Source organism: Equus quagga, chromosome 12 (genome assembly GCF_021613505.1).
Source record: "Equus quagga isolate Etosha38 chromosome 12, UCLA_HA_Equagga_1.0, whole genome shotgun sequence".
In the NCBI taxonomy this organism is placed as follows: Eukaryota; Metazoa; Chordata; class Mammalia; order Perissodactyla; family Equidae; genus Equus; species Equus quagga.
In genome coordinates, this window is record NC_060278.1 from 61,862,679 (window position 1) to 61,884,017 (window position 21,339).

The 21,339-nt window shown below is 58.3% G+C and overlaps 3 protein-coding genes across 15 annotated transcripts in view; 2 read left to right on the forward strand and 1 right to left on the reverse strand.

The window, feature by feature from the left end:
- Window positions 1–15,518, forward strand: part of PPFIA4 (PTPRF interacting protein alpha 4) — a 47,574-nt gene extending 32,056 nt beyond the window's left edge. For 5 of the 12 annotated variants that reach the window (XM_046679132.1, XM_046679131.1, XM_046679133.1 and 2 more), the window contains 9 exons: window positions 1,578–1,753; window positions 5,250–5,347; window positions 5,988–6,163; window positions 8,260–8,328; window positions 8,574–9,027; window positions 11,138–11,237; window positions 11,493–11,646; window positions 11,773–11,873; window positions 12,000–14,177. In XM_046679132.1, coding sequence (XP_046535088.1) covers window positions 1,578–1,753; window positions 5,250–5,347; window positions 5,988–6,163; window positions 8,260–8,328; window positions 8,574–9,027; window positions 11,138–11,237; window positions 11,493–11,646; window positions 11,773–11,873; window positions 12,000–12,135 — 1,464 coding nt within the window. In that variant the 3' untranslated portion in view covers window positions 12,136–14,177. The other 7 variants (XR_006891127.1, XM_046679134.1, XR_006891128.1 and 4 more) reach the window with 7 other exon arrangements.
- Window positions 15,519–18,379: 2,861 nt separating this feature from the next.
- MYOG (myogenin) lies at window positions 18,380–21,008 on the reverse strand. Its single transcript, XM_046679727.1, has 3 exons — window positions 20,502–21,008; window positions 19,690–19,771; window positions 18,380–19,127 (listed from the first exon to the last, which is right to left on the reverse strand). Exons 1-3 carry the CDS (start codon window positions 20,970–20,972, stop codon window positions 19,006–19,008), a joined length of 675 nt encoding a protein of 224 aa, XP_046535683.1. The 5' UTR covers window positions 20,973–21,008; the 3' UTR covers window positions 18,380–19,005.
- The window catches only part of ADORA1 (adenosine A1 receptor), a 73,559-nt gene continuing 71,685 nt past the window's right edge, over window positions 19,466–21,339 (forward strand). For both annotated transcript variants that reach the window (XM_046679721.1, XM_046679724.1), the window contains exon 1: window positions 19,466–19,626. The gene's annotated coding sequence lies outside the window, so the exon portion shown is untranslated. The remainder of the gene's footprint in view (window positions 19,627–21,339) is intronic.

Consider the following 21,339-nt stretch of genomic DNA (forward strand, 5'->3'; position numbering starts at 1 on the left):
CCTCCTTCACCTGAAGAGCCTGGACACAGCTCCTCTCTGCCTGCTGTAGCTCCTCTGTCCTCATCCCCCTTTAGCTACTTCTGGTTTCTCAGGATTGCAGTGAGCAGCCCTGGAGGCTGTGCCTGCCTCTCCCCCAGTTTGACTCCCTCCCCAGGAATAATGAGACTTAGATGGGGAAGCCTCGCGCTCTCCTTGTCCCTCAGGGGCACCCTGGTGAGCTGAATGAGGCCTTCCATCCATCCATCCATCCATCCGTCCATCCATCCATTCATCCATCCATCCATTCATTCATTCAGGGAGCAGATGCCTCCAAGCATCTACCAGGGGTTAGGCCTTCTAGGCTCTCTGGGTACAGAGTGAACAGACTGAGCCCTTGTGGGGCTTCCGTTCTAGGGGAAAAACAGGCAGTAAAGAGACAGACAGATGGACAGATGTCAGACAGTGTCAGTGCTGACGAGGAGGAAGCACAGAGCGCCCTGTCAACAGTGGCAGGGAGGCCCTGAGCGGGAGGCAGGGCCGGTCAGCTCTAGTGTATTCGCATGAAACCCATCTGCAGGGGAAGGGGATGACTCTTAGAGATGTCACATCACGCGGAAAATGTAAGTCCCAAAAGATTCATAGGATTTTCCACTAAAACTCAAAGACAAGCAGAGTTAATAATACATTGTTTAGGGAAATCTACATTAGCGATTGTAAAACCTGTAAAGTTGTTCTTGAGCAAGGGGTTGATGGACAGAAAACTCAGCACAGTGGCCACGCCTGGGGCAGGGGTGGAGGGGGCGAGCCTGAGGTGGACGCAACAGCATGTCTGTAGATGGACCTTTGTAACCAACTCGTGCTATCTGTTTTCTTCTGTGTACCAACGGGCTCAGTTTAACAGCTAACAAAGTGAACTTCCAATCTAGTAAATCAAGTAGGGCGGGGAAATAGTGACGGAGGGCTGCCGTTAGAACTCTCTCCAGGGGTGGGTGGTCAGGGCGGCCCCTGCGCACAGCAGGAGGCGATGACTGAACAGCAAAAACAAAGGACAGGAGTTCTGGAGAGTTCCTGGAATGGACAAGCAAGCCTTAGAGAACCGAGTGCTAGCTATTCAGGGGCAGGCCACTGTCTATTTTTTTACGCCTTTAGCCAATATCTAACTCCCCTGTGGCCTGTGTGAGGCCAGTTTCCCAAGAGACACTGCTTCCTTTGCTGCTCGGCAGGGCCTCGGCACTGCAGCCGGTCCCCTGGGCTCAGCTGGTGGGAGGCTGACTGCGAAAGAGGACGGCAGCTCTGCCGCACAGTGCCGCAGGCGCCTTCCCGGGCCGGCAGGAAGGATTTCTTGTTCTCTGCTGCCTGGAGAGGTGCTTCTGTTCATTAGTGTAGATAATTGATGTGTGAGTGGAACCGGATCGTTTGAGGTCTTAAGAAGTTCCACTTAAAACCGCCACCTCCCACCGCTCCCAGCCCTGTAGTGAAATGAGCTGAAGTTTTATTGAACTGCCGTGGAGAATGGAGTGATGTTTCTCCCCCAGAAACGCCAGCTGCAACCCGCTGGCACTGCCTCCCGCCCATAGCCTCCCCACCCTGTCCCCCAGACGCTGGCCTACGGCGACATGAACCACGAGTGGATCGGGAACGAGTGGCTGCCCAGCCTGGGGCTCCCGCAGTACCGCAGCTACTTCATGGAGTGCCTGGTGGACGCGCGCATGCTGGACCACCTCACCAAGAAGGACCTGCGCGTCCACCTGAAGATGGTGGACAGCTTCCACCGGTGAGAAGGCTGCAGCCCCGGCGCTCCCGATGGTCTCCCCAGCCCGGGGTGTGTGCCCAGGAATAGCGATGCCTCCCTCTCTCTCTGTGGCCTGTTCTGGGTGGTGACACACCTTCCTCTTGTGAGAGCCGAGTCCTCATCTCCTCCTACAGTTTGAGAGTTTGGGCGTCTCACCTCCAGCCGTTAGGACACAAAGGCCTTTCTCTTTAGCTTCACTTTCTTGGAGGTTTCCTCCTACATCTGAAGTTCATCACTTGTTCTTATAGTTGCTGAATTCTCTCTGCTTACCTGGGATGACTCAGACTGAACCCAGCGTCCAGCGTAGGTGTCTCATTCCTTCCAAGGGGAGAGGACAGGTTTTCTGGGCCCTTGCCTGCAACAGCCCAGCTCTGAGTCTCTCAGCTCTGAACCCACGACCTTTGTGCATGATGTCACCCAGGCCTCTCCTCCTCCGTGCTGGGAAGGCCTTCCTTCAGAAGTGTCTACAGTGCAGGTCCCCAGCTGGTGCCCGTGGGCAGAATTTGGCCCACAGATATGTTTTGTTCAGCCTACATAGTATTTTAAAAATTATGGGATTTAGCTGCCAGTATTTAAGCACTAGGAAATTTTACACAGAATTCCGGATGTCTGGTTTCTTTTGAAAAATTGGAAGCCTTGTCGACACATGTTGGTGTGGAGACAGCAGCTGGAGCGAGATGGCAGCATCCCTTGCGCCGGGTGGGTGGGCGGCCTCTCCGGGCTCTCCCACCCCACCAGCGGCTGTGCCCCTTGCAGGACCTGCCTGACCCCGGTGGGCGTTTGGGTGGGAGAGCACGAGGGGTTGCCATGGGTCCAGGGTGTCTGGTCTGAGGCAGTCCTTGATGACATCTGGCTGCTGGCCATGCAGGTCGTGTTTGAGCCAGGCCTGTGTCTCTCACCTTTAATGTTACAGCAGCCCTGTGGGAGAGCGGCACCGTCTCATGTGCTGGGCCCACCCAGGATGAGGAGAGCATACGCACTAATGTTGGGGCCGAGGTGTGTGGCTTTGTGAGGACAGCTCGGGGCTCTGTGGATGTCCCTCGGTCTCTCTGGCTCATCAACCGTAAAAAGTTAAATCCAGAAGGGATCTAGTGGCCTCCCCATCTCAAGGGGGAGGACATGGAGGCAGAGGAAGGCTCAGCAGCCGAGGGTCCCTCGGGCCACGGCAGAGGGCAAGTGTGACTTGAGTCTTGCTCTCCTGCCACGCCACGGCAGAGCCTCCGATGCTGGGGCTGTGGGTGTTCAGCACCACCGCTCCCTCCCCTGGGCTGAAGGGAACCTTGCCTCTCTGGAGGCGGCCAGGCCCAGCTGCACGGTCCTCCCCAGTGATTGATGGGGGTGGGGAGAAAGGGCCGGCCCTGCCCAGGGAGCCTGGCTGTGCCAGGTCTGCTTGGGGATCAGCCAGCGTGGCCCCACGTGGTGCATGGAAGGCCTCCTCAGGCCCCCTGCCCAGGCCCCATGGGACTCGTCTGCGCACGTGGTTCCAGATTCAGCTCTAAATCTTGAGTACATTAGTCTCTAAAGCATTTCCACATTCCTGCCCTCAACTATGTATATACCTGTGTTTATTCCATTTGATGTTTCATAAGCGTGTTGTTACGGCTCTAAACATTCTTTTGAATCATAACCTTTTATGACAAAAAGGGATATTTAAAAACTCTCCTTTTACAGATGGGGAAACTGAGTCCAATAGAAACTGAGTGTGATCAGGTCCCTCGGTTGGGTGGCTCCAGCATGGGGCCAGCATCCTTCTTTCTTGACACCCCGCTCAGAGCACTCTGCATTGGAGCACTGTGCTCCACTGCACAGGCATCCTGAGGATCCACTTTGACGGGAGGCCAGTGCACACAGCGCTCAGCAGTGTCCTCCACAGCGGGGCCGTCGCCGAGGGCCACGCTGTTCAGGGCTGGGCCCTGCCCTCTGTACTGTTGCCTTTAATGCCCCTAGCAGCCCTGCTGCAGAGCTGGGGCCCTTCTCTCGCTTACGGAGTCCACCAGCTGGGAAGTGTAGGGCTGGCACTCAGACCCAGGCCGACCTGACTTGCAGGCCTTTATGCTTTTGCTATGCTATGCAACAGCTTTGAAAGTCGTAGGAACTAGACTGAAAGTTCTAGTGAGATCGAAACTAGGTGGAAGGGGTCTCCAGTGAGGAGGTGTGCGCTCCAGTGGCCAGGGCTTGGACCCGCAGCTCGAGCAGTGAATGGGTGCCTTGAGCCAGAAGAGAGTTGGTGAATTGGTGTCTCTGAGCTGCGGGTGGTGTTCTAGGCAGAAGGGCTGCCTGGGTGGACCTGAGGAGAGAGAGGGAGGGCGCGGTCGGCATCATTTCTCTCACAACGCAGTGGCCTCAGTGATAGAGGCAGCAGCAGTTGGAGTTTGGAGGGACCTCCATTCTGTCCCTCCATCTGACAGATGACAAACCCAGGGGCTGAACAACTGGGTCATGTTCAGGTTAGGGAAGGACACCGCAGTGACTGCACCCAGGTGGAACCGGCTGCCTCTGCTGTCGCGAGGTGACAGGCACAGGCATTCGCACCTCTTGGGAGGATGCTGCCCAGGTGACTCCTGCATCAGATGGCAGCTTGGAGTGATTGTCTGTGGGGTCCCTTCTGACTTGCAGATTCTGTGGTCCTTACCCTGGCTTCGTTGTTACATATTGAGTGCCTACTATGCACCTGGTGCTGTTTAAGTACTTTTACACTTTCCGTGAATTACGTTGTTTCCTTCATTAAGCACTGATGGTGCTTACTCTGTACCAGGCACTGTTCTAGGGGTTTGAGATCCATAGTGGGCAAAACGAAGTTGCCTGCCCTCCTGGGACCTAACTTCTAACTGGGAGAGACAGACACGGAACAGTAACTATATAGCATGTTCATAGATGAGAAAATTAGACCAGAGTATGGGGCATTGTGAGTGTGGGCCGGGGGTGGTGATGATGTTAGTTGTAAATCAGGTGACTGCTGAGTTGAGAAGATGACACCTGAGCCAAGACTTAGAGGAGACAAGAGGGTGAGCCATGCAGCAGACCAGAGGAGGAGTGTTCAGATGGCGGGAGCAGCCAGTGCAACGGCCCTGAGGCACATAGGCAGGTGTGCCTACCATGCTTGTGGAACAGTGGAGGTGTTGGTGTGAGGTGCAGATCACGTAGCATCTTGTAGGCCGTTGCAAGGACTCTGAGTGAAATGGGGTTACCAGGGGATTTCTGTAGGGTCTGTGTGATTCCAGTGCCTGGAGAGTGGGGGGCATGTTGCTTCATTCAGAGGGCTTTCCTTCCACCAGTCAGGCCCACACCTTGGCTGAGGAGGACATGGGGTCAGCAGAGAGAGGGAAGTATCCTGGGAGAAGGAGGAGTGTGTGCTGGCGGGGGTGGCCTTTGTGCTGGAGGCTGTAGGTCTGGACACGCCCTGGCTGTGCCAGATGTGGGGCAGACGTGGTGGGAATGCGCCCTGCTGAGGCCCTGGCTCGGGGCTGTGTGCCTACAGAACCAGTCTTCAGTATGGCATCATGTGTCTGAAGAGGCTGAATTATGACCGGAAGGAGCTGGAGAAGAGGCGGGAGGAGAGCCAGCGTGAGATCAAGGGTGAGCTGGCCAGCTCGGTGGGCCTCTGACGGGCATGGAGCGAGGGGCAGGGTGGCCTTGCTGGCACCTTCCATGGGCTGAGAGAGGGCTGAAGGCCTTCTGTGCCTCGGGGGGCTCCATGTCTGCGAGGGAAGGTACAGGCCAGCCTTGGGAGTGGGGGCTCTGGGTCCAGTGAGGGAGACATAGTCCATCCCTGAGAGCCCTGCCCCGTCAGCTGTAACCCCCACCCCATACCAGACACTGGCCCCCAGCTGGGCCGATACCATGGGTCCCGGACAGCGCTACAGACTGGGAGGAAGTGCTGGCGGAACTTGGTGATCTGGGTGGGGTTGGACGGGAAGGTGAGGCAAGTCTGAGACTAGCAGGTGGAAAGAACAAGAAGGGCACTTCCAGAGTGAGGGCAGGGGCTGGCAGGAGCCTGTTGGCCCCACCCTGAGTCCTGCAGGCCGTGGGGATGGAGGCGGAGGGGGTGGTTCTGCAGGAGCCCAGGAGCCAGGTAGGACGGACAGAGGACGCAGGACCTTGGGAGCCTGAGAGCAGGGTGGACTGGAGCTCTGGGTCTGGGGAGCTTCCTTCTGGCCCTGCAGGGGCCTTGGCCCAATCTCTGTCTCTTTCTGCCCCTTTCTTCCCCGCCCTCCAGATGTGCTGGTCTGGACCAACGACCAGGTGGTCCACTGGGTCCAGTCTATTGGGCTTCGGGAGTACGCAGGAAGCCTGCACGAGAGCGGCGTGCATGGTGCCCTGCTGGCCCTGGACGAGAACTTCGACCATAACACGCTGGCCCTGCTCCTCCAGATCCCCACGCAGAACACCCAGGTGGGCCCTGCCCTCGGTCTGTCTCCGTCTCCCCTCCCCAACTCTCCTGCTCTGGCTCTCGCACAGCACGGGCTGACGGATCTTTTTTGGGGGCTTTTCTGAGGCCTGTCCCAGCCGAATCACGACGTTCTCAGCACTCCACATGGGGATGTGCATAACCATGCCTGGGGAACAGGCGTACCGCATGTAGAGAGTGCGCCTGGCCCGGGTGCAGTGCTGCCATGGGCACCCCGCCTCCTCCCAGCCCCATCTCTGCAGCCAGGACTCTATGCCTGCTTTTTCCTCAGTCACTTTTCTGACCTGACTTTTCTTAGAGGAAAACTAGCCCTGGGACCCGAAGGGAGCAGAGAGCCCTTATTTATCTCCTGTGTCCCACCCTAGGGACCTACTCCTGGGCCCCCAGGCTTAAGAAAGCTAAATACACCCAGCAGCGCAGCCCAGAGCCTGTTGTGCCAGGGCTTTGTCCGCTGTGTGAGCTCAGAAGATCAAACGTCTCCTGACGTGACGTTTCCTCACTGTTACGGATGCCAGCCAGGGGCATCCAGGTCCTCCCGAGCGGTCACGTCCGGCCTTCCTGCCTTCCTGTAGGCAGTGGACCCTGTCGTGTGACGTCCCTCCTGATCTTATTTGTCTCAAAGATGCCGTCAGGCTCCCCTGGGGAGGGGACGCCTCTCCCCATCCTCTGCACTTGGTGAGGGTGTTCGTATGTGACCAGCCTCACCTTTCGTGACTCTCTAAACTCTGTGTTGCCTTGGGTCCAAGCCTTGGTCTCTGCAGACAGAGAGGTCTTAATTCTTTTAGCCTTTCCTCATATAGACTCGCCTCCTGCCCTGATCACGTTAGCCGCCGTTGTCTGGACTCTGCAGCTGTCAGGTCTCTTGAAATTCAGCCACCAGCGCTGCGCAAGCTGTCCCGGGAGCAGATGTATTTTGGCTTATGTGAGGGTGGGGCTGTGTTGCCTCATAATTCTGGGGGACATGTTGGCTTTTGTGGGTGATGGCAGCACAGAAGGCCAGTGTGTCCCATAGGCTCTCTGGAGGGACCTCCAGCCAGTCACATCCGAGAGCACAGAGCCCCTTGACCTCTAAGCAGAGCTCAGATTTCCCTGAGATGCAGGTTTTCTCCACTTGCCCATTTCCCGCCTCCTCAGCTGCTTTCTTGCCCTCTCACATGACTTTGTGAGATGTTCCTGAAGTTTATAACTGAGTGTCGCCCTGCCCAGTGGAGCAGCGTCATGTGCATACGTGACAGTTTACTATGCTGCTCCTTTCCAGTGATTTATAACCACAGTCCGTCCCCAGTACCGGTGCAGACCATGCTTACGGAGCTTGGTGATTATTTTCCACCCAGTGGTGGGCTCATTTCTGTCTTCTGTTTCCCCTCAGTGCCTCCAGCTCTGTGGAGAGCAGCACATCCGGGACTGCTGGGCACTCTGTGCTCGCTGGGCTGTTTCCTGGGCCATTCACTGAGCTGAGGTCTCAGAGGATGTGGGGGCTGACCCAGGATGGAATCCTTCGCCAAAGGTGGTTACAATCACCTGGTGGCAGTTTTGAGAACACTTTGTTTCTGGCATTCCCAAACCTACTGAGTTTAAACTCCTGGGAGGCCTAGAGAAAGCCTCTGTGCCCCTCAGCCCAGGGCCTCCGATGCCCGCGACCGAGCAGTCGTCCTCAGTTACATTTCTGATGTGGAGCCTTACGAAATGTGTTTCTTTAATCTGAGAAAGTTAAGTGTCCATTCCCCACGGTCTCCGTGCTGACTCACCCTCCAGGAAAGCTGTAAGGCATGATTTTCCCTGAGACACAAAATGTGAGTTTTTTCCCCCAGTAGGTGAAGCCTGTCCCTTCACTTGTTCTGTGATCCTACTTTTTAAAAAATTGCAGTTTTCTAATTTTTTCCGTATGAAAGAATCCTGAGGTTTACAGTTTCCTGTCTAAGAGGACACTGAGGTTTGCTTGAAGGAGCAGCATCAGGCTAATGAGTCCCATGCGTTGACACCCCATCTCTGCCCTCGGACCCCTGGGAGATGGGAGAGATGGCACGGGGGTCATTGCTACAGCCCTGCCGCTCTCTCTCTCTCACCCCGTGGACTCCAGGCCCGCCAGGTGATGGAGAGAGAGTTCAACAACCTGCTGGCCTTGGGCACAGACCGGAAGCTGGACGACGTGAGTACCTGTCCGTGAGTCAGGGGCCTCCAGGGCCGCAGTCATTGTTCGTTGGATGGAAAGTTCATGAGTTCTGCTTTCCTTGGGCTAGTGATTGGTGGGGTGGCCTAAGGGAGAAGAGCCATGGCGGATGGGGATGATGTCGGGGCACTGGGAAGGCAGGCCAGCCTGGCAGCAGGCCCGGGGAGGTCTCATGGCGCTCCTTCCTGGACAGAAGCTGACGGCTCCCGCGTGTTCTCCCGCAGCACCTTCCAGCTCTGTCTCTGAACCTACCAACCACGCAGGATTGGAGGGAGGTTCCCCCGAAAGCCGCCTCTGGGGTCAGATCTTGTCTTCACCTCTCGGACCCCACTTCAGGGCTGTCAGCACAGCTGTCTCCTGCCTGCCCATCGGTTCCGTCTTGTAGTAACGTGGCTGTTTGCACATGGGCATCATGCATTGTTGCTGAATCGCATTTGCTCCCCTGGCCCTCAGTGCAGCTGGACGCAGCCCCACACGGCTCAGGCCCTCACCCTCCAGCCTCCTCTCTAGTTCCTCTCCTGTGTCTGCCTTCACACCTAGCTGAGGTTTCCTCCCTCAGCCCCCTGGTCACTGAAGAAACAGTCCCTTCCGCTGGGTTTCGTCCGGCCTTGCCCTTGAGTTCACGCTGCGCTGTGTCCGGGAAGGCCCGACCTCCTGAGCCACGTGCTCACCTTAGAGGTGTGAGAGTGCACCTGCTTCCTGAGGACAGCCCTCCTCAGGCCCTGCCACGCCCCCCCTCCTCCCCCCCCCCCCTTGCCATCTTCAGTTCGATCTATTTCTCATCCCCATTTTCTGTGCAACTTCCCTTTCTCCACACCCCTGCCCTCACCAATGCCTCTGTTGAGATGTCTGGGCCTCCTCAGGGGAGACCGGTAGTATTACCTACGTGTCAGTTAGTCCCTTCTTAGTTGGTTGAACAGGGCTAAATCCACCTCTGTGGGTGAGTGCCCAGCCTTGGTAGACAGGACACACTCTGGGACACATGGAATTTGTTGAGGGTATTTTCTTTACAGAGGTACCTTGAGATGTGGAGTGTGTCTTCCAGTCAAAGAGATAAGCTGCCAGATCCCGCCAGCTGTCCCCACTCAGAGATCCTAATTCCCCAGTGCCCTGCAGTGTGGACCCTCCACGTACTCCCACACCTAGGACCATAGCTTTCTTTGTGCAGCTAGGAGAGACAAGCCCATACATCTTTGTGTGGTGCTTTCTCATTTGGTAAGCTGTTCATTCCTTCAGTCCTTACCAAATATTCCTTGAGTGCCAATGCTGGGCAGTCACTGGGCCAGGCGCGGTGCTGCAGTGCTGGCAGCCCTGTCCCTTGTGCTGACTGTCGCCGTGTGACACAGGTTGCGATCCCACCGGACAGATGAGTCAGGTGCAGAGGGGTAACTTCCCTGCTGTCGCGGGCTGACGTGTGGCAGAGTGGGCCTGGAGCCCACATGTGTCTGGTTCCTGTGCACTTTCCCCTGAATCCTGTGGCCTCCCAGAAGCACGTGGGACTGGCTGGCCTCCCAGGCCTCAGACGTTGGGTGGAGTTATTGAGTCGTAATGTCATGGATGCAGCTAGGTGTGGTGCTGGAGAGGACTGGTTCTTGCAGGAAGCTTAAAGTAGCAGGCCAGATCTTGGCAATAAAGTGAAATTTGGTAGTAGAGGGGCAGTCGGAGATCCAAGGAGACTGCCTCCTGTGCAGCCGTCTAGCCATCATCAGCAACCTTGAACTGTCTCTTGCAACTCCTCCCTCTGCCACATCTGGTTCTTGGTTTCCCCTCTCAAGTTTCAAGGCCCTGGAGGGCTGCATCCAGTTCCCCCACATGGAGAGCCGGACTCCAGGGAAGTGAGGAGGTGGGGAGCAGGAAGAACATCTGACTGTTGGGAACAGGCGAGGAATAGAGAAACAAGCCCTTCAGATTTGCCTGAGGTGGAAATGGAGACAGAGAGAGAGAGAGAGAGAAAGGGTAGGATGCTGGGCTTGGCCGAGGGCAGGATCACGGGAAGACAGCAGTGATGAGGAAAGTTGCTGATCGACTCAAGGAGGGAGCCAGCTGCCAGCTCTTCACTGAACAAGGTTTACTGAGCGCTGGGTTCCTGGGGCTGCTCAGGGCCTGCGATACATTGGTTGGAGCAAAAAAGGTCATGGTCTCTGTCCTGTGGATCATAGAATTTGAAAAAGAGAGAGACTGGGGTGGGGAGATGGAGAGAGAGATTAATGAAATAATCTCATAAGGACATGTGAAATCGCTGCTAGGACAGAGGTGTGTCATGCCCAGAAGTGATGGGGGCGTTTGGCCTGCTCAGGGCCCAGGCGGCAGGCCCTGGGAGTGGGCAGGCACTGGTGGTGTGTCCTGGTTCCTGCTGGCTGCCCTGGGCCTGCTCCAGTTCCCAGAACACGGGGAGGGAGATGAGGTGTGGCGTCTGTGGGGTGGATTTGGGCTGGAAGAGGAGTGGGGAGGCCTGTGCAGAGGGGCGTCTGTAGAGTGAGGGCTTTGGTGCCCTTTGGCAGAGACGGTTCTTTGGAGACTATGCTGGCAGGGGGCTGCCCACTGCATCCTTTGGAGGAGCCTGCCTCTGATTGGCTATCTGCCTGACCCTTCACTGTCACAGGTGTTCTCACCTGATCCCGTTGGGAACAGGCAGCCTGTGAAGTGGGCAGGGCAGATGTTACTCCTCTTTACAGATAAGGAAACTGAAGCTCAGAGAGGTCACGTCACCTGCCCGGGATCACATAGCCAGTAAGATGGCAGAGCCATAACTGAAAGCCTGGTCTCCTGACCCAGGCTCTTCCAGCAGGCGGGGCTGCAGCCACACTGAGGCCGCAGAAGACGGGTGGATGGGAGCTGGCTGGTGACCACTCGCATGGGAGGAGGCTGAGAAGAGGAATCCTGGGAAGGTTAACAGCCCAGGCTGAGATGTTGGGGCCGGGAAAAGAGTTCCCCAGCAGAATGATGACAGACCCCACCAGGGGACCCGCCCACTGAGAGGGAATCTCAGACTGGGAAAGCCCCTGGGAGTCAATCCACTTGAGCCGATTCCGTTTTACAGGTGGAAACTGAGGCCAGGAAAGGGGGAGGGCCAGGACTGCGCCGCCCCGGCAGTGAGGGGGCCATTCCAACCCGCCCCTGGCCTGTGCGTGTCCCCACTGCAGGGCGAGGACAAGGTGTTCCGCCGCGCGCCCTCCTGGAGGAAGCGCTTCCGGCCGCGGGACCCTCCGGGCGGCGAGACGGTCCCCGCGGGCTTCCGCGTGTCCGCGCTCGGGCCGCAGCCCCCGCCGGCGCCGCCCAGGAAGGGGCTGCCCACAGGTGAGTGGGCCGCGGGGCGGGCGGGGGGCGCGGCGAGGCGGCCGGGCGCACGGCAGCCCCAGGGCTCCGGCGGCGCGGCGGCCACTAACCGGCTCTGTGTTCTCCCGCGGCCGCCGACCCTCCCAGCCGGGACGGCGGGGGCGCCGAGACTGGAGACCTCCACGGTTCGGACCTACTCCTGCTGACCCTCCCGCCCCGGGTCTGGCGGGGTGTGCCCGTGGCTCGGGGTAAGTGGCCGGCCGCCTCCCGCCGCCGGCCTCGCCAGGGCAGGGCAGGCAGCCGCGTTCCCCGCAGCGCAGTCCGCCCGCCCGCCCGCCGCTCAGCGCCGCGCATCTCGCCTCTCTCCCCCTCAGCTCGCTCCCACTATCTCTACGGACACATGCTCTCCGCCTTCCGAGACTAGCGGGCCGGCCGCCTCCTGCTCCGGCCCTTCCTCCTGCGGCTCCCAGCTCGTCTGACTTTCCGCTTGCCCTGGATCTCAGAATATAGTCGCCCCCCACATCCCCCGCTCAGAGTCCCTCGTGTGTCCTCTGTCTGTCCGTCATGGATGTCTGGGTCTCCTGGTGGTGTGCAGGCACCCAGGTGGTCCCTGCTTGGGATTCTGCGGGAGGAAGAGGACAGCAGCCCAAGGGGGCTGTGACGCACTCTCCCTCCTCCGGACGTAGCTGGTCCTCCACCCGACACTGGCCCACGGGCTGGGGATGACGGCCCTTCCGAGAAAGGCACTGCAGACTCCGCCTGGCTTGGGCTGTTCCGCCTTCTGGTCCCTGTCCACCTACGGGCTGTGCCAGATGGTCTGACGCCTGGTTTTGGTGTCCCAGTGTTGTTCCTCCACAGCTCATCTCCACACCTACAGGCTTGCTTCCAGGCCCACCTTGGGGGCTGGGTGGGCTGCAGAAGGCCCCTGCTCCCTCAGAGCACTGCGGCTGGGGCAGAGATTCCAGGCCCCAGCTTAAGCTGAATCCAAACATGAGTTTGGGAAGAATCTGAGCTTTGGGCCAAGTGTGCGGTGGGAAGCTCTCAGCTGTCCTGCCCAGTGAGAAGTGCAGACAGGCCGGCTGGAGGGGGCGTCAGTGGTCTGTGGTGGCCTTAAGTCCAAAGGGCAGTGGGAATGCCTCCTGCCCCAGCCGTGGGGTGGAGCTGCTGCCAGGCTGGGGCCGGGGGATTGTGAGGATCTTGGCTCGGGGGCACTGCTGACTGTGTTCCTGCCAACCCTTCCCCTGCTATCCCCTTCTGCTCCACTTCTTTAGTGGCCCCAGCCCCATAAGAATATACCTGATGGCTGGATGGAGTGTGCGTTGACCTTAGATTCAGGTTTGGGAAGAAGGCAGTCTGAGGCTTCCTTTCCCTCATCTCCTGGAAGAAAATAAAGCTCCCTGTGTGTGAATCATGTCCAGCTCCAGAAAACCCAGTGTTGGTGACAGCTGTCACTCCTGCTCGTCCTGTCACCCACCCCATGTCCAGGCTCCCCCGGTGTGCGGAGACTTCCTCCTCCAGAAACCCCAGGCCCCGTGGCTTCCCGCTTCAGCTGCTTCCCCAGCAGTGTGGTCGCAGCCTGGGCTGAGGGACGCAGGTCCTGTTCGGCAGGAGGGGCATTCCCAAGAACCCCTCTTCCTCACCCCCTTCCTCCCCCTGCCGAGGTGCCTAGGCATGTTTGGGACCCCAGTTCGGGGTGCGTTGATGGAACCCAGGGCTCTGTCCAAGTGAGAGGAGAGGAGCAGGGTCTGGAGCACGTTTCTTGGAGGGGGGCCAGTGCCGTGCCATCCTTCAGGCAGCTGAGCAGCTGGTTTGCAACCAAGTAGACTGGGGTTCTGAGTGGGGGTGAGGCTAGCAGGTGGGAGGATGGGTCAGAGCCTCCTGTCCAGAGGAGCGCTGGGGCCTGGGCAGGGCTGGGGCTCGGAGCCTTCTGCTCGTTTGCAGTAGAGGAGAGGTCCACTGGTGGGGGTGCTGAGTAGGCACCCCTGGGTGTGGGCGAGGCAGCCACCTGCCCTTGCTCTCCCTCGTTGGTCTCTGCCCCCCAGTCAGGCCGCTGCAAGTGGGGCCGCAGCGGTTCTTTAGCAGCAGGTGAGCTGGACGGAGAAAGAGCCCTGTCCCTGGGTATGGATGTTAAGAGTCTGGAGCAACCCCAGATTCTTAAGATTGGTGGAGTTGGGGACCACAGGCCATCTAACTCCTTCAAGGGACTCCATGGGCTAGCTCAGTGGGAGAGTCAGCCCCGCCTCTCCTCTGCAACTTCACCTTGTCACGGTTGGTCATGTCCTAAGGCAGGGACCTGGGTTCGTTCAGGACATCTTGGGATGTGATGGAGAAGAGAAACCTGTGCACGTCGGGATGGAAGGCTGTTTGGTGTAGCTCTGACCTCACAGTCAGTATATTTTTTATTTGGAGAGTCACCAGTGAGCCAAGCCCCCGTCATCAGCTTCCTGTACCTTGTCAGGCCCCTTCTCAGTCCTGTACTGGCTCAGCGCATCAGAAATGGATGTGCAGGTGGGTGTGGGTGTGGGTGTACCAATAAACAACCTGGTTTTAAGACAGCATACAAACGGCTCTGGTCTTTTCTTAACTCTGAGCTCACCTGACATGTCCAGCTTCTTCCACACCTGAAGCACTGTGCTCTGGGAAGTAAACATCAGAGTTAAAAACTTGTCGCCAGTAACCTTGTTCCTTACATAACCAGGACTGGAAGGTTACTGTTTGGGTTGCTTGTGCCAAGAGAGTGGAGGGTGGGGGAGGCAGAGGAGCCTGGGGGCTGGGCTGGACTTGTCTCCTCTGCGTCCTGCTCCTGGCCATGCTCTACTTTCCCTGCAGCCTTCCTGCTGCCCCTGGAGTTCCCCTCCAAATGCCCCATCACGTCACCCCTGTTCACACTTCCGGCAGCTCCCCCACCTCTAGGTCGAGTCCAGCTCCTCGGGGTGGCGTGAGAAGCCATTGGGGCCTTGCTCCAGTGCCCTCTGCCCGCCAGTCTCCAGTCTGCCTAGCTTGGAGGCCTTGTGTGCACCCAGCCCCATCAGAGAAGGCAGACGGGCGCTTCTGTCCTTGCCTTTGCAGCTGCAAACCTTCAAGACCCATGTCACGCTCGTCTGGGAGCTGCCAGCCGCCCTTCCCAGCAGAATTAGAAAACCACGGCCCTTTGCTCCCGTGGCGCTCTGCGTGTGGTGACACGGTGCTGTGTGGTCATCGTGCCTTGCTCTGTTTTCCACACGGGGCTATGAGGAGGCTCCTTGAGGTCACTCTCGTTGATCTCTATATCCCTAGACGACACACTCAAATGGATACACGAGCTGACCTTATCTCAGAGGGTTTTTGTGAGGATTATTATTAAATAAAGCTAAAGTCACTGGAACTACCGTGTGCCAGATGCACTTCTAAGCGTGCCCAGTGTGCAAGCTCATTTAACCCTCAGGACCCACGATGCATTATTGTTGCCATTTTGCAGAACAGGAAATTGTCAGGCTGAGGCTGCACAGCTGGTAAGAGACATGTGGGTCTCACGCCCGGGTCTTCCTGGCTGTACCTTGTCGTTGACTGCACTGTGTCCGCTAAAGCTTCTGACCTGGCCAGGAGCGCCTACGAAATGCCACTTTTCTTTTAAGTGAGCTCAAGCCCTGCCCTTGGCTGAGCCTCCCCCAGCTCCATGTCCCAAACCCCTGCGTCTGTACCACTCATGTGGTCCTTGGGGTCTTCGTGGGGCCGTGTTTCTTCCCACCAGGATGGCGAACTCCTTTAGGGCAGCATAATACACCGCACGTCCTGTGTTCCTTCCAAGGCTGACAGCGTCCCGCACACTGACGGTACAGGATGGCCTCACCCACGACCATGATGACAGGAGAGGAGCAAGACAAAGCCACCTGTGGCCCAGGGAGGCCACACAGGCCAGGGAAGGTGCTGCCCCAGTGCCTACAGGCCTCTGGGGGTCCCCTCCCGCCCTCTCCATGATCAAAGATAGAATGGACCAGCCTTGGTGACCAGCGGGCTGCAGGAGTGAGACCTGAAGGAATCCAGGAAGATGGTTTCCCAGTGTCACTGTCCACTGGGATGGGGAATGCAGAAGGAGCAGGCTTATGTGGAAATGAGTTTGGTTTTGGACATGCTGAGCTTGAGGTGAGACCTCACCATCGTGTTTCTGTTGGCATCTGCAGAAAAGAAAGAAAAATCTAGGTTTCTCTCCTAGAAGACTTCCTGTACTTCCCCTGGGGATGTTCCCAGCAGAGGGAGAGGCGGAGTCTGGATCCAGTGGGTGCCTGCGGCTGAGGGCTGAGCCCAGCTGGAACCGCTGTGGGGTGGAGACCTGGGGTTCCTGCTGGGCCTGGGCTGTGCCCCCTTAGCCTGGACCCTCCCCAGCCCAGAGCCTTCCATCTTCCTGAGCTCTCGCTCACCTCCAGGCATCTCTGCCTCAGCCTGGAGCCTAGAAGCCAGGGGTACAGACCAGCCCAGGGGATGTGACATGTTGGGGTGGCATTTTTTCCATGAGACAGACACCTGAGCCGTGGGGCTCTTCTCACCCTTCATGTCCCCCTCCACCTCCCTCTCCAGGTGGTCCAACCCTGTACGCCTGCAGCGCTGAGAAAGGTTTTCAAGTCTGCCAAATAGATTGCTTCGAGAAGTCAGATGCCTAAGAATGTGTGTTGGAGTGCAGCAAATAGTACTTCGAGCATTCTGCAGTTCACTGCGCTTTCTGAGCACTCCAAGAAGTTGCTGTTCGCACACTGACAATTGGGATGGCAATTTCAAGTAATTCTGGTCTTTTCCTAGTGGTTCCCCAAAGCTCATTATTAGGCAACCTTTGATTAACCCGATTTGATTTATTGCAGGTGCTTCCACCGGAGACCTAATTTAAGCTAATTTCCCTAAAGAACTACCACTTATTATTCCTTAACCGGAGTCCTATCTGTAACTCAGTTGGGAAGGCCCAGCATTTGTTAATTTAAGAAAGGTCCTGTGCTTTGAAGACACACTTGTTCTCTGGCTTGCAGAGTGCTCCCTTCACACCTGGGAAATCCCGGCGGTGGTTCCTCCCTGCGGGAGGCTTCAGGACTTAAATCTGTGAAAAAGAAAGTAGACAATGGCTATGCCTGGCGATGGCCGGGAACTGGGGGCCCTAATGTTCACCGCTGAGGACTGTTCATTCACGCCAGGTTATGAATATGAACCTCTTTCCAGCTGACGTCATAACTGAAGAGGAATAAACTTAACACATATATCAGCACCCCAGAGCCAGCAGCTCCTTACAGAGATGGGTGTCTCCTCTTTTTGGTCCCCCCAAGCCTGACTAAGAGGCGGGGTGACTGAGGGCGCAGGATTGTCTCCGCCCTGGGTGGTTGGGAGGTGCTGGGAACTGGGAGACAAACCCGAGGGAAGGAGAGGCCCCTTGCACATGCAGTTCAGTATTTTCGGTCGGTGACGAGGGGGTGGATCGGAGAGCTGGGAGTCGTGGAGATGACATAGCATTCCACCCTTCCTGGAAGGTGAGGCTGCAGACCCAGTGACACAGACTCAAGAAGGAAGTCATCCCACAGACGGGAACAGATGGGGCCAGTCCGTGATTCCCAGGAGGCCCAGCCCTGACTGGCTGCTTGGGATGAGCCTGGGAGACACCCTTGCCCAGTTCTGGGAGTCTGCTTTTCCTTAGGCAGAGTGTCTGGAGGAACTCTGGGGGCAGGGTGTTGATGCCCCTCGTCAGGAGCACGTCAGGAGGGCAGCAGTGGGGAGACTGCCCTGCTGAGCCCAGAGCAAGAGCAGATGGGCCCCAGAGCATGCCCAGTAGAACTGGCCAAGGTTTGTTGTCCAGGGACCTGAATTATTGACTGGGGGCTGGAATGTACCCCAGACTTCTGTAATGATTCTGAAACTTTTAATTTGCAATAAATCAGACAAACTTAGCCCAAAGCAGTTGGAATAATAAAGTTCCTAGTGGAGTTCATGGTCTGTTCAAATTCCAGCTCCTGATACCTCCCCAGTGAATCCTTATGTAATCTCCATCCAAAATCTTTGTTCTCCATTCTCCACCCACCTTCTCCCTGCAGGAAGCCAGTCTTTGGAAGACAGCATCCCGTACAAAGAGAACCTGGCTCCTCTTCCTTTGCTCCTTCCTCCCTCCTTCACCCTCCAAGCTGTAGGAGGGGCCAGAATCCCCGCAGCCTGGAGGAATGAAGGGTGTGCCAAGGGGATGGCCTGTGAGGAGGTGGCTGAGTCCGACCCCAGTCCCCTGATTCAGTCACCTCCCACTTCCCTACAGCATTCCTGGTAATGGCACGAAATCCAGCTCTGCGCCCCTGCCCGCTGGCTGTGGGCTGAGCGCCAGGCGCACGAGCTCGGTCAATGGAGGGAAGAGACAGAGGGCCAGGACTGTGACCCACGCCTGTGGCTGGATGCTCAGCGGGACTTCCTGCACGTCCCACAGGATTTCTGTGGGATCCGGTTTCACCCTGCCTGTGGACCAGGGCCAGCTTCCTTCGTCGCACGAGAAGAGCAGGGGCCTAGCGCCAGTGACCAGCGGCAAGGTGGCGCCTCCCCCTCTGAGCCCCACCTCTCCGTCCCCGGAGCCTCCGCCCTGGCGTGTCCGGAGCCCTCCCTCCACATCATCAGCCGTGCTCCTCCAGCACCCAGCCTTTATTCATTTTGTAAAAAAGGAAATCCAAATAAGTTAGCAAAAAAAAAAAAAAAAAAAATACAAAACAATGGCAAAACCACACGATGCTTAGTTAACAAAAGGAATCCCCCCAAGACCCCTGCCCCCACCCCGCCTGTCCCTGGCAACTGAAGCACAGGGACCTTGGTCAGATGGCAGCTTCACAAACAACACACAAAACAAAACAAAACAAAACATAAGACCACGGGAAGTTTCCGGATATTCACCGCAAAAGTTTGGCCCCCCAGGGACTTGGGAACAGAAGGCGTTCCTCCCCTTCTGCTCCCCCCGTCAGGGTGGGCCCAGCCCACCACTGGGTCAGGAGGAGACAGGACAGGAGATGTGCACAGCTGGTCCAGGAGGGACACTGTCTTCCTCTCACAGACCGTTTCCCTTGAGGGGGTGGAATTGGAGGCTGTATCCTGAGCAGAGGGAAGCTCCTGAGTCTGCCCCCGGGGGCACACACAAGGGGGCACCCTGGTCCCCACTTTGTCTCCCTGGAAACGGGATGCCCCCTGCTCTAAGGAGTCAGCTAAATAAGAGCATCCATTCCCTCTTGGGGTGGTGGGTTAACTCGCGTGGATGAGGAGGGGGCTGGTCTGGCCTTTGGCAGCCCCAGGGCTGGTGTCCTGGCATCAGGACAGCCTGGCTTAGGAGACCCCTGCTGCAGAAGTGGTGGCACTGTGGCCAGCTTCGGGGGCTCTCATGGACGCCCGGCCTGGCAGACGATCTCAGTTGGGCATGGTTTCATCCGGGAAGGCCACAGACACATCCTGCACGGTGATGCTGTCCACAATGGAGGTGAGTGAGTGCAGGTTGTGGGCATCTGTAGGGTCAGCCGTGAGCAGATGATCTGTGAGGAGAAGGTGGGAGGACGTTATGTGGGGGTCTCAAGACCCAGCACAGAGGATGAGCCCTTTGGCGGGGGGGTGCAGGGTTTCCAGGACGGTTGGGTGAGCAAAACTCCCCAGCCCATGCCCTTCCCAGTAGCATTCCTGTGTGCATGTGCGTGCCTCCCCTGAACTCCCCTGGTGGCGTTAGGGTTTGGAAGCAGCCATTCCAGCTGGAGGTGGAGCCAGGATGGTGTATCCTGGTTGCCTGGAACTGCCCTTTGCTGGCCCGGGCTTGCAGCACTGACTCAGCAATTCCCAGGGACCCCTGGGGCAGGGACATTCTCCTCTCTGTGGAGAAGGTCAGCTGCCAGGCCCTAGCTGGGGAGCTGCAGAAGGCCTGGCCTCTCCTTAGCTGCTCAGGGCTTTGGGGAGGCATGGGGCCTCCCAACCCACCCTGCGAGCCCCAGGTTCAGCAGGTCCCTACAGAGGCCAGGGAAAAGGACTGGGGCAAGGAATAAGGTAAGAGCCACGACTGGGCCCAGAGGCAGGCTGAGGGACGGGAGCCGGGCCTGCCTCGCTTACCCCCTGGGCTGGGGCCGAACTCCAGTGCGCTGCCCCACTCCGGGCTGCAGGAGGCGCTGTGGGCGCTGCAGTCACTGGGCACCTGCAAGACAGGGCGAAGGCCCAAGGTCAGGGCACAGCGCTCTTGGTGGTCTCTGTCCAGTCCCAGTGGGCAGAAGCACCTGTGGTGGGGTTGGCGGGTGGGCCACCGGCTACAGCCTGCCAGCCCGGCCACCCCCTGCCCCCCAATCTTCACAATCATCTCCTTTCATGCCCCTGCCTGACCACTCTGCTGGCCTCTGTCCTGGCAGTGGTTCTGCCCTCATAAGACACTATCATAAAGGGGTCTCCAGTTCTCCTGACCCTGGATGGGGTGAGGGAGGCAGAGGGACCAGCCCCACCAGGGTCACTGCTGTGCAGGCCTGCTGAGGTCCACAAGAGAGGCTGAGGGGTCTTCTCTCTGCCCTGCCACACCCAGGAGGGCTTTGGTGGGGGGGTGTGTGGCAAAGCCGTCTTCTCTTTTGGGCCCCAGGCCCAGGCCCTGCAATTCCTCAGCCCCACCAGGGCTGACTCTGGACTTGCTCCTTGGGTCCCTCCTTCAGTCCTCTGCCACCCACCTCCACATCTGCCTTTGTCTCGTCTGGAAAGGGCACAGGGACCCAGGAGGTCAGCGGGACAGCCAGCTCTGACAAAGGGTCCTACGGCCTCCTGAATTCCTGCCTGGCACCCGCCCCGGCCGGCCATCTGACCGAGCCCCACCATGGGGTCCCAAGGCTGCCCAGGGGCCTCCCTGTGCCCCCGGCCCGGGGCAGGTGGGTGGGCCGGCCACTTACCCCTGGCTGGGGCCCGCCCCCGCCCCGGTAGCGGAGGTCGCGCTCCTCCTGGTTGAGGGAGCTGAGCAGCGCCTGCAGGCGCTCGATGTACTGGATGGCGCTGCGCAGGATCTCCACCTTGGGCAGCCGCTGGTTGGGGTTCAGCAGGGTGCTCCTCTTCAGGGCCTCGAAGGCCTCGTTCACCTTCTTGAGCCGGCGCTTCTCCCTCAGCGTGGCCGCGCGCCGCCGGTCCACAGACACCGACTTCCTCTTACACACCTTGCACGCCCACGGCAGGCACTGGCCCGGGCAGTGCTCCGGGGTCCCCAGCCCCTTGTCTTCCAGGGGCCCTTGGGCCTCGGGGCTCAGGGCGAGCTCAGTCCGCTCGTAGCCCGGCGGCTCGAAGCCCTGGAGGTGGACGGGCAGGTAGTTTTCCCCGTCATAGAAGTGGGGCTCCTGGTAGAAGTAGGGCGACGTCTCATACAGCTCCATGGGGTCGGAGAAGACGTGTTCCTGCCACCAGCCCCCGAGCTCCTGCAGCCCCTCACGCCAACTGCTGGGTGCCATTTAAACCCTCCCGGCTGGCATGGAACCAGAGATAAATATAGCCAACGCCACGGAAACCTGAGCCCCTCTAAGCTGCTGCACATCAAGAAGTTCACAGTGGATGAGGACTGGTGCCCCTTCCCTCTCCCCGCCCCACCCACCCAGTCAGGCTGCCCCGGCCGGCAGGCTCCTGTGCGCGGGCATGGAGGCCGTCGGCTGTAATTCGATTAGTTTTCATTTCTCCACAGCCCCCGGGGGGCAGGGGAGGTGGGGGAGGACGTGCATTCTCCTCTCATCTGCTCCTTTCAATTAC